Source organism: Panthera tigris, chromosome D1 (genome assembly GCF_018350195.1).
Source record: "Panthera tigris isolate Pti1 chromosome D1, P.tigris_Pti1_mat1.1, whole genome shotgun sequence".
NCBI lineage: Eukaryota > Metazoa > Chordata > Mammalia > Carnivora > Felidae > Panthera > Panthera tigris.
This window is the reverse complement of record NC_056669.1, coordinates 59,987,026-60,002,812: the sequence shown is the minus strand read 5'-3', so window position 1 is coordinate 60,002,812 and position 15,787 is coordinate 59,987,026. Positions and strand designations below refer to the sequence as shown.

Genomic DNA, 15,787 nt, shown 5'->3' with positions numbered 1-15,787 from the left:
ATAGCAAGCCTAAAAAAAATTACAGTTGACCCTTGAACAATGTGGGGGTTAAGGGCATTAGCCACCCCATACACCCTGCACAAATACCCACATTTAACTTTTGACTCCCCCAAAACTTAACTACTAATACCCTACTGTTAGCCAGAAGCCTTACCAATAACATAAACAGCCGACTGACACATATTTTGTATGTTACATGTATTATACACTGTATTATTCTTACAATAAACTAAACTAGAGGAGAGAAAACGTTATTAGGTAAATTATAAGAAGATAATACACTTACAGTAGTATAGTGTAAACAACCCAGGTATAAGTGGACCTGCACTATTCAAATTCATGCTGTTCAAGGGTCAACTGTACTCATATATTTAAAACTTCACTTATGGTGATCATAGCATAACATACAAACTTGTCGAATCACTGTGTTGTATACCTGAAACTAATGCAATGTTGTGTGTCAACTAGACTTCGATTTAATAAAAAGAAAAAAAAAACCTAATTCAACAATTTCTGGAGAAAACTACATTCAAAACTGTAGTTATAGTTTATTTAATGACAATGAAAGCATCATTACAATTTATGGGATATATAGCCTGACACAAATTTAGAGAAAACTTTATGCGCCCAATAAATAAACTAAAAACTAATGCAAAAAGTGAAAAAAAAGAAAAGAAAATGGGCAAAAGTAAAATAAAGAGTAATATAATAGGAATAACATCAGGAAAAAAGAAAGTTAAAATAACCATAAATTAACAGCTTCCTTGAGTGAAATGACAAATTAGACCTTTGGCAATAAAGGTAAGTCTCTCAGGGGAAAAAAAAAAAAAAAGTAGTGGTAAATGCATAATATTAGCTATCATAATCAAGAAAAAGTCTAGAAATGAAGAAAACTCAAAATTAAGATAATACGTTTAATTTGGATTGCTGGACCCAATTTCAACCTGTGAAGGAGTGGAAGAGGTTTTTCCACAGGAACAAGCAATTCTCAAACACATACAGGGCGAGAATTCAACTCAGTTCTAACACTATCCACCCCAAAACAAGCATCAGATCCATAGGTTAAGGGTTCAGTCCTACAAGACCGGCCCCCTCTACCCCCCCAGCCCCCCAACACACACACAGGTTGTTACCTGTGCTACTACCTACTGGCTATAAACCAGAGGTCCTCTTTGGGTTCAACTAATTTGCTAGAGCAGTTCACAAAACTGGATTACTGATTTATCATTAAAGCATATAACTCAGAAACAGCCATATGAAAGAGATGCACAGGGCAAGCTACAGAAAAGGACACAAAGTTTCCATTTCCTCTCCAGGGGCGCGACTCTCCCAGCACCTCCACACATTCACCAACCCAGAAACTTTCCCAACTCTGTCCTCTTGGGTTTTTATGGAGGCTTCATTACAGAGGCATGACTGATTAAATAAATCTTTGGCCACCAGTGATTGATTCAACCTCTAACCCTTCTCTCTTCCCCTGGTGATCAGAGGTAGGCCAGAGGGCAAGACTGAAACTTACAGCCCTCTAACTGTAGGTTTTCTTGGCAACCAGCCCCCATCCTTAGGTGAGGTCCAAAAGTCATCTCATTAACATAACAATAGACGCCTTTGTGGCTCTCATCACAGAGAAAATTCCAAAGGTTTTAGGAGCCAAACATAGGAAAGACCAAACATATATTTCTTATTATAAATCACAATATCACAACTTTGCATAATTGTACATTCATAAATCATGGAAACACTGATACTGAGGAAAACTACTTACTGAAACATTCAAAATTTAAAGAAATCTAAATAGATACCAATACAATGAACTGTAAAGCTATTTCTTATTATTTTTTAATCCAACATAACACGAAGATCAAAACCATTAACAGTATTTGTATGACTCGTTCTGCAGTCAACCATCCAGACTCCTTCCTGACTGTTATATGCAACTATCACCAGTATAAATATATCTTGGTAACTATAAATAAAACATAATATAAAAATGTATTCTTTTTAAAACATCACACATACACAACACACATACATGTGCTGTACTTCCATTCATGGCATCTCATGCTGAAGCCACACCGAAGTAGGTCTTCTTCCTACTATTGCTCCTTTCCTTTGCTTCTACAGCTGCTCCCTTCTCTACATCCTGTTCTCAGTCCCTTGGGATGCCTAATAGCTAATACACACTCTTAGAGACTTCCTAATCACTTTCACTGGCCTCCAGTGACTCAGGAGCACTTCGAAGAAGGCTCTCCACCTCCTCTAGACAGAATTCTAGGTGTTAGCTTCTAGGCTCCTCTTGCCCCTCCATCCCTGACTCTCTTCCCCAGACTAAGTGAGAGTGTTAACAAAGGTCTGCTCTGAGCTGGGATTTCTTCCCTCTTAGCTTGGGCTAACGCTGAGTGGATGGGGGAGGGAAACCCTAACTTCCCTACTTTGACCCTGGGTAAGTGTGAGCTTTGCTTTCTGGAAACTGACGACAACTGAAAACACTGGAGGAGCAGGAGGTCTTACTCTATTATAAGAGGTCGAGAACGAGACTTCTGAGGTACAGTGGGGCAAGTATCCATTGTCTGAGAGACACTTCTCTTAGCCTCCACCCATCACAGCTTTTCCTTCTGATTGTTATGCCAGTAGCAGAGGCAACTATCTCCTACCCTCTAAAGTTCAAGCCTAAGCTTGAATGAAGCCTAGTGAGGCTTCAGGGACTGTACCAGCTTCCCTGCCCCTTCCTTAGCCCCACTTCCTCAATGCCCTCACTTCCTTCCCTGCCTCCCAATCAGTTCTCAGTCTTTGCTTTTCCTATGGTAACATTCTTCTCCCACAGCATAGACACGATCTTACAGCTAGCCACTCACCTTGTCCTGATCTGTCTTGGATTCAGGCAGAGGATTGCAGTCTGCAGTTATAGCCTTGCAATGTCTCCAAAACAGAGCCTCGCCTGCATACACGTGTCTGCTTTTCACAGCAAACAAGGCACCCTTAGTGAGGCTGGAAAGGACACCTTCTCTGCACAGGTGACAGGCTGATAGGTCTTCAAATGCTCTCCTTCCAGCCTTCCCTTGGTGAACACAAGCCCTCTCCCCCAGCAACCCTAAGGTGTCCTTTTGTCTGGGCCTTTGAGAGTCAGTCATGGTCATGGACAGTTGCAAGTTACAAATGAAAAGGATCTCCCCCATTAACTAGTTCAATTTCACCAAAGCTCCAGAGCACAACTGACTTGATCTTGAGCTCCTGAAGAGCAGACACTATCTGGCCAATAGCTGTAATCCCAGCATCCAGTACAAGAGCTGCAAAAAGCTGATGCTCAATAAAAGTTTAAAGTGGCTTGTTTCACTAGCCCATTCACTCTTCTGTTAGGGCAGTCATTTCTCTAGATCCAGGTGAGGAAGAGGGTGTAACTCAGACATCAGTGACATCTTTTTTTCTTTTATTTGCTCATTTATTTCAGGAATTTTCTGGTCCTCACTCTTCATTGTTCCAACCATGGTCTGGACCCTGACATTGGCATGAGGATCCAAAGCGTACAGACCTAGCAATGAAATCATTTGGAACTGGGTTTCAATTGGAGCATTTCCTGGTTACTCTCCACGTGGACAGGCTATGCCTTGCTTATCCAGTAAACACCTAAGTATCAGGAAAAGGATAAGGTGCTGTGAGTACAAAGAAAAACCCAAAACACTGCCTTAAAATAGCAGTTTGTGTGTGCACACGACGGTATCTGTGTCTTTGGCTGAGAGAGGGGTACCAGTCTTTTAAAAATTAAAAAAAAAAAATCAATGACAATTTGTAATCAGAGATTCCACTTCTACTCTACCAGCTCCCAATATCTGTTTCTAACTTTTTTTAGAAGTATTTATTTTGCTTCCAGTTAGTTAACATACATTGTTATTATTAGTTTCCAGTGTACAACATAATGATTCAACCCTTCCATACATCAAGACAAGCGCACTCTTTAATCTCCATCTCTGCCTCTAACTTTAAAGTGGATTATGGCAATAAGTGATAAGAGTTCGCCAGGAAAATTCAGGAGGGTTTTTTCATGAGAACCCTGTGCCTGCAGCCTGGAGCCAGGAGAGGTCGCTCATCGTACAGAAAACTGCATATGTGTGCCCAGCCCTGCTAAATTGGGTCACAGAACTACTCGTGACTGACCTCATATGCCGCCCACTTTAACACAGAAAACTGGCAGATGAATAGTATTAGGTCCGGTGCTATTACCCAAAAGGAACAAGGCTCGCTGTGAAAAGCCTCTAGTCAGCCGGAGAGGAAGGGTGAGACCGCGAGGTTCCTCAGGACCAGAGTCAGCAGGGCCTGGGGGTCGTCGTTCGCGATTCTCAACCCTTCCACCTGTCCTGGGACTAACTCCCGGGCCCCTTCAACAGTTTAAGAGCCTCTGAGTGGAAGGAGCCAGAAAAACCCACGTAGCAGAAAAAAACACTGGCGCTCCGAGAGCCAACCTCCGATTGGCTAGGATTGTCTCGATCCCTGCCTGTGATTGGTTTCTCCCACTGCGATCCCGGGCCCTGCCCGCCGCTCATTGGCTCCGGTCCTGCGGGCGGAGCCTAGGAGCCCTGCTGGAGAGGCAGAGGAGCTGGCAGCTTTGGGGCCTTCATCTCCGGCCGGCGGTAAGTGCTACGCTGGCTGAACCAGCGGCTCGGGTCGCTGGGGGCACGCAGCCGCGGGAACCTGGCGTCTGTCTACTCTTTCAGTTTCTGCCGCCGGGCGCTAGTCCCGGCTGAGGAGGGAGGTGGGTGACAGCTATTCCGGTTCCGAAGTCAGCGGTCCTGCAGGCTCACCTTTTTCTGTCCCCACCCGTCCTCATTCCGCGGGCCCTGCCCCGCGTCGTGCAGCCAGGAGGTTACCATCCCCCTCTGCTTCCGAAACCCCGGGGTCACCGCCTCCCTCGCCCTCTCTCAGCTCTGATCCCTCCTCTCGAGGTTTTTCCACGCCCAGCTCTCCGCCCTCAAATGCCTTTCCCAGATTGCCACCCCACCCCCACCCCGGCAAAGGCAAGGTCGAAGCAATTAAACGTCTAATAATTCAACTTTTGTGAAAGTAATTTATGTATAATAAAAAATAAACCAATAAAGCAGATCTTATGTGGAAGAGCAATAGCTCCCTGCCGCTGTCCTTACAGAGGCCACCACTTTCAACTTTTTCATATTTAGATCTTTATGACTCTGAAATCTTAAGATATGCTTTGCTGTTTTTTCTTGATTTATTATTTGGATATTTCTTTTCCTTACCTCTCTACTGGCCACCATGTTCTCAGTTTTCGATTTCTATTTGCATTCTCCTGTTGATCTTTGTTGCTTTAAATCATAGATAATAACTACTTTTGTGCCAACTTTAGGTGGTAGCTCTTGGTGCCCCTCTGTATTAGATGAGGATATTCCACTTCCAAGCTACTATATATACACTAATTCTTTCATATTGAAAAAATGTTTGAAGCAACTCTTCTTGATGGATATAGTAGTGAACAAAATAAGAGAATATCCTTATCCTCATGAAACTTTTAGTGTGAGAAGTAAGGTGATAAACATATGTGTGTCTGTGTATCAAATGATGTTAAGAGTAGGATCACGGAGAAGTCATTTCAAGCTGCAAAAATAGAAATAACCCTGAAGACATGGGTTCAGGAAAGCGTGGAAGTTTCTCCCTTTGCTTAACTGGGCATAGTTGCTGTTTCAGGGGTGAAGAGAGAGATTCCTATTGGACTGGTGGTGGGGAACCAGGAGAGGCTCTCAGTAGGTGAGTGATTTCACAAAACTAGGTTTTAGGATACTGGATCCCACGGTTTGGCAGTGATACTGGGAGGTAGACAATCAGGAGGCAGGGAGGTCGATGAGAAGGCCTGCAGAGAGCCCTGCAAAATCTACTAACTGCTCCAGTTTCTTCAGGAAGCCTACTGGACTACCCTAAACCACAGTGATTTCTCTCTCTTGAAATTTTATTCTACCCTGAAGCTAGAGAGGTTAAGTAATTTGCCCAAGATAGAATGGTGGAGCCCAGGGCCAAGCATCTGTAAAAGGAGAACAGTAACATAATGGTTTCTGTTTAGGGTTGTGAAATAAACTGAGTTAATCTGTGTAAAGTACTCAGAAAAGTGCCTGGAGCATAGTGGAAGTGCTTAAGGAGTGTTTGCTGTTTTTATTACTGTATGATATGCTCTCAATTACCTGACAAATTATAAAAGCATTTTGTGTCTAGGAGCTATTTCCTATACCTACCTGGTTTATTCATTCCACAAATATTTATTCAACAATAATGGCATGGCAGGCACTGTTTAGGCACTGAGGATACAGCTGTGACTAAGACCAACATGGCTCTTCCCTTTACAGATTCTAGCCAGGAACACACAAACTTGGGAAGTGAACAAACAAATATTGCCTACTGAGCCAAGAGCCTGCCATTGACCATTCAAGTTCCATATTCATATCTGGCCCTGGCAAAAATCTCAGGTTTCTTGCTGGGGTAGTGCCTTCATCAATGTGGATTTGACTGTCATCAGATGACCTGTGTTTTTATCTTGCAATGGGTGTTATTTCATCTTTGCTTCTAAACATATCACTGAAGGCTGAGGAAAGTGTTTTGTCATCTTAGTGAATATTAGTGCTGGAGAAATGGGCAGAGCTTTAGAGGGTGTGGAGAAAATATTGCTGGTTCCCTTATACTTTACACTTAAATATGCAACACAAGAAAACAAACTAAGCATATAGGCAATAGGCATCTAGTATTATTACCTTTTCTGCACCTTGAAGTATATATACCTAGGGGTATTTCTGGCCTTATTTTGGATACTGAAACATCACATTTTTGGGGACCTTTACCAAGCTCAAGAGAAACAAAGCTGGTTTGGAGAATGTGATTGAAGTAGAATGGGAATGGTCTGGTGAACAAACTCAGAGGAGGGATGACCAAATGAATGAAAACAGAAAACTCCCAATATCTACTCACTTAGGCACCCCAGCTGTCTCTACCATGGTATGAATAATATGACTCAGTCAGAACTTCAGTTGGGAAGGCCAACACTTATTAAATAGGGTCAATAAAGGATCCAAAGGTGAAAGTTAGCTTTTTTCAATCACTATCCTTTTTGCTGATCCCTTTGCTCTTCAACAGAAGAACATTTTTATCCTGTTGTGTTTTTGTTTTTTTTTTCTTTCCTTCTCAGCCTTGACTACCTCTGCCTGGCTTTATTCATGTTCTGAGGAGGGAGTGAGAAGGAGCCATGGATCCTGCAGCATTGGTGGAAGCCATCGTGGAAGAAGTGGCCTGTCCCATCTGCATGACCTTTCTGAGGGAGCCTGTGAGCATCGACTGTGGTCACAGCTTCTGCCACGGCTGTCTCTCTGGACTCTGGGAGGTTCCAGGAGAATCCCAGAACTGGGGTTACACCTGTCCCCTCTGCCGGGCTCCTGTCCAGCCAAGGAACCTGCGGCCTAATTGGCAGCTGGCCAATGTTGTAGAAAAAGTTCGTCTGCTAGGGCTGCATCCAGGAATGGGGCTGAAGGGTGATGTGTGTGAGCTTCACAGGGAACAGCTAAAGATGTTCTGCAAAGTGGATGGCCTGATCATGTGTGAGGCCTGCAGCCAGTCCCCTGAGCATGAGGACCACAGTGTTGTGCCTATGGAGGATGCCACCTGGGAGTATAAGGTGGGAGATGGAGGCCAGCCACCCCAGTCTCTCCCCTGCCCCACTCTTGGCTGTCTCTAGATCAAGGACTTGACCAGGAGCCCCAGAGACTAAGTGAGAGCTGATTCCCTTGACTCCTCACACCCACTGATCCTGGGGACCAGATACAGTGAGCCACACCTCTCCTTGCATTTCCTTTCCTCCTGCTTCCACACCCTATCCCTGAGCCTAGCATGGCTTAATGCCTAGCCCAAACATGCTTTCCTTACTGAGAATTTGAAGGAGACCAGTTTGGTTTGGCTGAGGTTCTGAGAGCCTTGAATGAGTTTGGGCATGAAGCAGTCAAGGCCACACCCAGCAAAATCTGCAAACTCCTGTTAGAAATGCCACAAATAATCATTTGGCAATAGTCACCTCAACTCTGTCCTTTATCTACAAAACTGAGGTTTAGAAATTTGAGATCATGATAAATGATTTTAGAGCTGGAAGGGACCATGGCTGAGTCATTTAGGATTAAGTGAAATTATCTAATATTACATTATAAGGCATGTCTGACTTTAGGTTAAATAAGTTAAAGGAAGATCAAAGGCTGGGACTTCGGTCTTCTTGCTCTTCATCCAGTGTTCTTTCTCCTTTCCCTACTCTTTTTATTTTTTTTTGGGGGGGGGGGGGTCATCTCTGTTACACCTGCTGCTCCTTTTCTATAGCTCCCCCCATCAGTTTCCAGCTTCTTGCTCTTTTTCCAGATGCCCATGCTGACATATCTTTATCAGATTCATTATCCCAGTGATTCTGTGATCCACTGATCTCGTACTGGTCTTCTCTTTCTTGAAGTTGAGTTTAGAATGTAAGAGTGTAAAACAAATCTCCCGAATTAGGTGTTTTTCTATGAAAAAATGATTTCTAAAAAATTAGAAGCACTTCCTAGTTCATTTTATTTTGAGTTTTAAAATAGGGAGGCAGTGAAATATTGGCATAGCAGTTAGAGAGCGGAGTTAAATCCCAGCCCAGCTATTTACTAGCTGAATGACCTTGGGGAGTTCAGTCACCGAGCCTTTGTAGTCACCTATCTACAAAATAGGGATAATACTCAAGGGTTGTGAGCACTAAATGTAGGTTTAGTGCTGAAGCCACATGTGGCACCTGGCAAATCTTTAATAAAATGGTTAATATTACGATCAGAACACTTTATGCTTTCCAGTAGTAATCTCTTGTGGTAATATTCTAGGATAGAGCTTCTTACTTTTAATATGTATGTGAACAATTCAGGTTCTGATTCAGCAGGTCAGGGGTGAGGCCAGGATTCTACATTTCTAGCAGCTCCCTGGTAATGTGAATGCTGCTAACCCACATGGACATTACTCCGAATAACAAGGTTTTAAGAGGCTATAGGATAACAAGGCAGATAAGGATAAAAATAGGTATGGATAGGAACGTCCAAGGTTGGAAATGGACCTTTTCTTCTATTTTACAGAAACTTAGAAACTGTGGGAGCTGAAATGGTCAGAGTGCTGCCTCCAATGTCGTCCGGGCAGGAATCACTGTCCCCCACACCAACCCCAGGCACTCCCTTTACCTCCAGCATTCATTCTGCCTGCCTGAGGGACACTTGTTTTCCTGCCAGTGCTAGGAAGCCTCATTGACAACCTGGGCTGCCTGAAGTGTCCTCATGAGGTTTTTATTTCTTTCAGTGGAAACTCCACGAGGCTTTGGAGCATCTGAAAAAAGAGCAAGATGAGGCCTGGAAGCTGGAAGTTGGTGAGAGGAAGCGAACTGCCAGCTGGAAGGCAGGTTGCCACCTGGGGAGGGGAGACTGTGTGGTCCCTGTGTTTTCCTGGAGCTGGCCTGCGGTAGCCTCCTCATCTGTATGAGGCCAGATGCAGCATTCAAGTCAGAGACCCTGGGGTCCTCCAACCAGCATTCTCTACCAAGTGTGTGGCCTCAGGCAGGCTATGTACCCTCTCAATTTCAGTTTCTTGATAGTGATAAAGGGATGACCTCTGGGTTTGTGTCCTCACATGTGAGAAAGGAAAACTACATAATTCAGGTATGCATAAGTTCACACTGGTAAGATTTATATAATGCTTAGTAATACATTGTTTCTGTTTCACTTTCCCCAGTGAGAGCATATTTACTAAAAGTTAAGTTACTAGAATATTGGATAATCATCCCTGTAATAAGTTTGAGAACCATTAACTACCAAACCGTCAGAACTTTTGATCCACAGGAGGTAACATTGAACCAACCTAAAAGAGCATATTGAATTGATAGAATATCCATAAGGAGCAACACTAACAGTGTAAAGTCACACTGCCTTAGAGACCTAAGTGTAATCCTCCTGGTCATTATTCTGAAGGTAGAATATATTATTCTGAAAATAGAAAAGAGTCTAGAGCATAGAGTACCAAGATAATATCCTGGGCCCCACTAGGGTCAAGAAGAGTAGTAATAGGGACCCAGAAGCATGTACTGTTGCTCTGGGAACGGAGAGGTAGGAAAATCAGTATCCTTCATCTTGGCTTCTGCAGGGCCTGATACACAGTTGGTACCAGCACATGCCAGAGTATGTGTGTATGCATGTGCCAGTTCCCTCAGTCCTGGATGGCCCTTACAAGAAGTAGCAGTACTGATTTCTGGTCCTGGCTCTATAGATCCAGGTAGAAACCCGAAAGCAGAGTATCATGTGGGAGTTTGAGAAATATCGGCGATTATTAAAGAAAAAACAGCCACCAGGTCGGCAACTGGAGGTAGAAGCAGCCACAGCCCTCACCAGCCTAGAGCAAGAAGAGGGGGAGACCATGCAAAAACTGGAGCAGAATCGTAATGAGCTCATCCAGCAGAGTCGGGTGCTGTGGGGGATGATTGCAGAGCTGGAAGAGAGGTCTCAGAGGCCTGTCCGCTGGATGCTGCAGGTAAGTGGTGGGTTTTCTTGGGAGCTTTGAATGAGAGCTAAAGGTGGCATGGGACTCCAGGAGAGAATTAGCTAGTCTTCACCAGAGCCTGTCAGACATTGATCCCATATACCTTCTCCCCTCTGCTAATGCCTGGCATGACCTTTTGTCACATTGCAGGTAGGGCAGTGCTCAGGCAGCTCTGGCTTCATACCAGTCCTTCCCCTCTGGCCTGAGAGTCAAGGTGGAGCCTGAAGTCAACCAGTCCAGCCTTGCTCTCCACCTCCCTTTCCCTTAGAGAAACCCCCTCCCAGGGCTCGGTGTTATCTGGTCCCTCCAAGGAATAGCACATACTCTAGGAATGCAAGCTGGTGCAGCCACTCTGGAAAACAGTCTGGAGGTTTCTCAAAAAAATTAAAAATAGAACTACCCTACGACCCAGCAATATCCCACCCAGGATACAGGTGGGCTGTTTCGAAGGGACATGCACCCCCATGTTTATAGCAGCACTATCAACAATAGCCAAAGTATGGAAAGAGCCGAATGTCCATTGATGGATGAATGGATAAAGAAGTTGTGGTATATATATACAGTGGAGTATTACTTGGCAATCCAAAAGAATGAAATCTTGCCATTTGCAACTATGTGAATGGAACTAAGTGAAATTAGTCAGAGAAAGACAAAAATCATATGACTTCACTCATATGAGGACTTGAAGAGACAAAACAGATGAACATAAGGGAAGGGAAGCAAAAATAAAAACATGGAGGGGGACAAAACAGAAGAGACTCATAAATATGGAGAACAAATTGAGGGTTACTGGAGGGGTTGTGGGATGGGGGTGGGCTAAATGGGTAAGGGGCACTAAGGAATCAACTCCTGAAATCACTGTTGTTCTATATGCTAACTAATTTGGATGTAAATTTTAAAAAATAAAATTTAAAAAAAAGGGAATAGCACATACTCATGTGCTGCATTTTTTTTCTCCTTCTAGGGTATTCAGGAAATCTTAAACAGGTATGTTCACATCCTTGGAGCTCCAAGGCAGCCCTGTGAAGAATAGTGGGGCCCGACCAGAGGCAGAAGTAGGGAAGAAATGTAGACCCCATACCTACAGAAGAGTGGCTGCTGGTCCATAATCATCTTTCCTTACATTTGCTAAAGAAGCTTTGTTCATCAGCCTTCTTCCTTCTTTGTAGTCGGTCAAATTCATTTCCAGTAGTTCCAATAAGAATTTCAGGTAAAGTTATAAAATATGTAGTCTTAAGTAGGTTGCCCAAGAAGGAAAAAAGATGTCTCCATTGGTGCTCCAGCCTGGGTTTTGGCCTTCCTCCTTTGTGGCACGCTGCTGCCTCTCCCAGCACCCATTACACATCTGACCCTCCCCCAGCACAAAATGTGTTTGTTCTCTCTGTACCACAATCCATTCAGGCTCAGGCAAATAATCATCACATCTCTGCTTTGCCTGTTGTTGCTGTGGAGGGGCACCCCACTGACTGTCCCTGGCCAAGCCCATCTTTCCTGTAGTAAGGGAAGGCCCAAATGGCCCCAAGGGTCTTCTGGCCTCAAGGGTCACCACTTCTCTGCCAGGAGCAAGTCTTGGAGCCTACAGCGACCAGAACCAGTCTCCCTTGAGCTAAAGACAGATTGCCGCGTGCCGGGGCTAAGAGAGATTTTGAAGACATACGCAGGTAATGAATACTAGGAAAGGTTATGATGGGCAGTGGGAGGGACCCCTCCTAGAGAAAGAAAATGGTTCAGTGCCCTCTGGATGCCCCAGCTAGCCTCAGTCCCACCCATCTTTGAGAAACCCATGGCTGTGTTCATCAAAGAGACCACACCCGTGCCTTGTGCCATGTGTCAGTGTCACCAACCAGGATCTTTTTCCCCCAGCTGATGTGCGCCTGGATCCAGACACTGCTTATTCCCGTCTCATTGTGTCTGAGGACAGAAAATGCGTGCGTTATGGAGATACCAAGCAGAAACTGCCCGACAATCCTGAGAGATTCTACCGCTACAATATCGTCCTGGGCAGCCAGTGCATCTCCTCAGGCCGGCACTACTGGGAGGTGGAAGTGGGAGACAGGTCAGAATGGGGCCTGGGAGTGTGCAAGGAAAATGTAGACCGGAAGGAGGTGGTCTATTTATCCCCCCACTATGGATTCTGGGTGATAAGGCTGCGGAAGGGAAATGAGTACCGAGCAGGCACTGATGAATACCCGCTCCTGTCCTTGCTGGTCCCTCCCCGCCGGGTGGGGATCTTCCTGGATTATGAGGCCCATGATATCTCTTTCTATAATGTGACTGACAATGGCTCCCACATTTTCACTTTCCCCCACTATCCCTTCCCTGGGCGTCTCCTGCCCTACTTTAGTCCTTGCTATAGCATTGGAGCTAACAACACGGCTCCTCTGACCATCTGCTCCCTGGATGAGGAGGACTAACTGAGCCACCATCCTAGCCAGAGGCCTTGGAGTTTTGCCTGGCCCACAGTGGTCTTGGTGAACCTGGCCTCTGACACAGATGCCCTTGAACTTAGCTGAGCCTAGGATCCAGGGAGTCCTTTGCCTGGCTCAGTGGTCTGTTGCTACTTGGCCAAAGTCACTCATCTGAAAAAGTTGAGGCTCAGTCAAATGAGCATGACACCCCCGTGAGGGAAGTATGACAGGGCTGAGGGTGAGGATCAGAGCAGTTGTAAGATAACCTGTTGGTGTTAAGAGTCAGGACTTTGTCCTGTCTGTAGCTCATGCTCTTCTTCCCTGGTCCTCATTGGTGCCATAATTAAGTCAGCGAGGGTTATGAAGTAGATCCAGCCTTCAGGAAACCTTTTGTGTGGGGTTTACCAAAAAGCCAAAAGATAATTGTCCGTATCCAGAGCCATATCCAGAGCTGGTTGCTGTGCTAATACCAGTAGAGGATGCTTTGCCTGAGGTTTGCTGCTACTGAGCAACCCATATCTGACCCCAGCTCTCTGACCTCCTAACTAGAGAAATGCATTGCGACACTGCCCAGGCCACGCCTCTCTGAGCATAAGCTGGGAAAATCACTGTATCTCAGACTCTAAGGAGAGGTAGGTCCTGGTCCTGCCCTTTTCTCTGACTCTCAGGATCAGAAAACCTGTGAGCCTTGTTTTTACTTTCACTTTATGGATGGAGAAACTGAAATGGCCTTAATGCAGCAAGTAACTTCTCACAAAACTGTTGAAAGAAGATTGTAAAGATTATAAAGTATCTCTCACATTCGAATGAAACAAGATTGACAAACTCACTTCTGAGGTCACATGCCTGCATATCATTCATTACATCTGGATCTGAAACATCCCACATGTCTGAAAGATTGTAAGTGTCCTCAATGGGAAAATGGGTATAGTAATTGCATACTCTCCTACCTCACAGGATTGTTGTGACGATCTCCGATCCATCCTATACTTTTGTTCCTTTCTCAGGGACAGAGGAAGGCAAGCCACAGATTCCGCCTGTAGTAGCCTTCCTGCCTCACCTTCTTAACAGCCAGCATCTTTACAGCAGTGTGTTTGTTCCTTAGACTGTCTCCTGACAATCTCAGCCCGTTAGACAGAAAGGTGCCCATGCCAGTGCCAGACTCTGGGCCACAGTAATATGTTGTGCATCTATTATGTGTTTGTATTTGGATTATAATGGGGACTGTGACATCAGGGTACAGAATGGAAATAATGAAAAGAAAAATGCAAAACACGTACACTAGAAAGAAGGCTCAGCCACAAGCTAGTTGGGCTAAAGTTTGGATCTTTTTCTGTCACCAGTGGAATCTTCATGGCTCTGGTAACTACATAATATTATGCCTTTCTCTTCTCTAAATCTATGACAGAAGGAGAAAAGTAGGAGGTAAGTGTGGGAGAAAAAATAGGATGAGGCACAAAAAGCCAGCTCTGGAGCCATAAGTTATAATGAAAGGGAATTGAAACTATATGTCTGGGCTGTCGACCTTAGTGTGATGTGTGTGGCAAAAATAGCTCATTATGGGGCTTAGGAATATGATGTGGGAATGCTTGTGCCTGGAAACCAACTGCAAGGCAAATGTGTAGAAACTATTGACCCTGCCTATAGCAAGGGACCATGATGTATACATCACATGTTGTTGCCATGATGCTGTAGAAGTCAATGTCTGATATAGTTTAAGTTTGAAGGAATTGACTGTTGAGTCAGGATTGGGCAGCAAAGTAGACAGCAGGTCAGGTATAGGCAGAAGTAAAGTAATTCCTGTAATAAAGAGTAGCAGAAATTGTCTTTGTACTTTCATTTTATTGGGTGCTCATGTGCGGAGGAGGTAAAACAGGCTAAAATGGAGAAATAAACTCATATTCTGCCCACCATGCTTCCAAGTCACTCCTCAAGCATTAGCAGAAGGGGAGAAGTTTCCATTCTCTGCTTGGAGAGGAATGAACTAGTAAGTCACAGACCTGGTCTTGGCAAAGGGTTGAGCAGACCTCGTTAAAGAGACCATGTCTTTGTATAGGAGGAATCCCTGGGGAATTGTTTATAGACTTGAGAAATAGATTTTTAGAAAGTGCTTCCAGTAACATCCATGGATACTTAGCATAAGAGGATAGGAACCAAACCAGTGCTGTTCTTTTACTATGGTTTTATTAGGACAAACCCTGGAAGTCTCTTAGAAAAAGGATTATTAGGAGGTAAATTCATTCAAACCTAGAGTGAATTAAGTAATGGAATGGCTTCATTGGTAACACGCTGTTTTAGGTAGGGTTTTGTTTTTGGTTTTTTTTTTTGTTTTTTTTTTTGGTTACTTGTCAGAAGTACAAGGTTAGATACATTGTTTATTTCATACTGTCTGATTTTTAAGACCAAGCAAGAATATTGAAGTTCTTAAGTGTATGAAACCCTTTCATCTAGGGCTGTTGCTTACTTCCTTTCTAAGAACCCTGTGAAGACCAGAACCTTGTTTGTCTAGTTCACCATTACAGCCCAGTCTTGGCACCATGTGTGGGTGTGTGAGTGTGTAAATACTTAAGTGAGGGTACTTTCATTCATATGCCTAGAATCAAAACACAAAAATAAAAATAAGCTCTTCTTATTTCATAGGGGTATGAACAACTAGATGGTACTTAACTATAATTCTGTTAAAAAAAAAATAATTCAGGGGCGCCTGGGTGGCTCAGTCGGTTGAGCGGCCGACTTCGGCTCAGGTCATGATCTCGTGGTCCGTGAGTTCGAGTCCCGCGTCGAGCTCTGTGCTGACAGCTCAGAGCCTGGAGCCTGTTTCG

General features: G+C 44.3%; 1 protein-coding gene across 2 annotated transcripts; it reads left to right on the top strand.

Annotated features, from left to right (window-relative positions):
- Window positions 1-4,581: 4,581 nt before the first annotated feature.
- TRIM68 (tripartite motif containing 68) lies at window positions 4,582-14,787 on the top strand. Of its 2 annotated transcripts, none has more exons than XM_015540758.2 (7): window positions 4,582-4,625; window positions 7,175-7,309; window positions 9,328-9,423; window positions 10,288-10,548; window positions 11,522-11,544; window positions 12,118-12,218; window positions 12,421-14,787. In XM_015540758.2, exons 2-7 carry the CDS (start codon window positions 7,232-7,234, stop codon window positions 12,969-12,971), a joined length of 1,110 nt encoding a protein of 369 aa, XP_015396244.2. In that variant the 5' UTR covers window positions 4,582-4,625; window positions 7,175-7,231; the 3' UTR covers window positions 12,972-14,787. The 2 variants fall into 2 exon arrangements, with proteins under 2 accessions (XP_015396244.2, XP_007089417.2); XM_007089355.3 differs by having other exon boundaries at window positions 7,175-7,657.
- The last annotated feature ends 1,000 nt before the right edge of the window (window positions 14,788-15,787 follow it).

Bases quoted from the DNA above. Each gene is read 5' to 3' on its own strand.
- TRIM68 (XM_007089355.3), top strand. From the start codon at position 7,232: ATGGATCCTGCAGCATTGGTGGAAGCCATCGTGGAAGAAGTGGCCTGT. The intron at 9,424-10,287 runs GCAGGTTGCCAC...CTGGCTCTATAG, and splicing joins AGCGAACTGCCAGCTGGAAG to ATCCAGGTAGAAACCCGAAA. The intron at 11,545-12,117 runs GTATGTTCACAT...CTTCTCTGCCAG, and splicing joins ATTCAGGAAATCTTAAACAG to GAGCAAGTCTTGGAGCCTAC.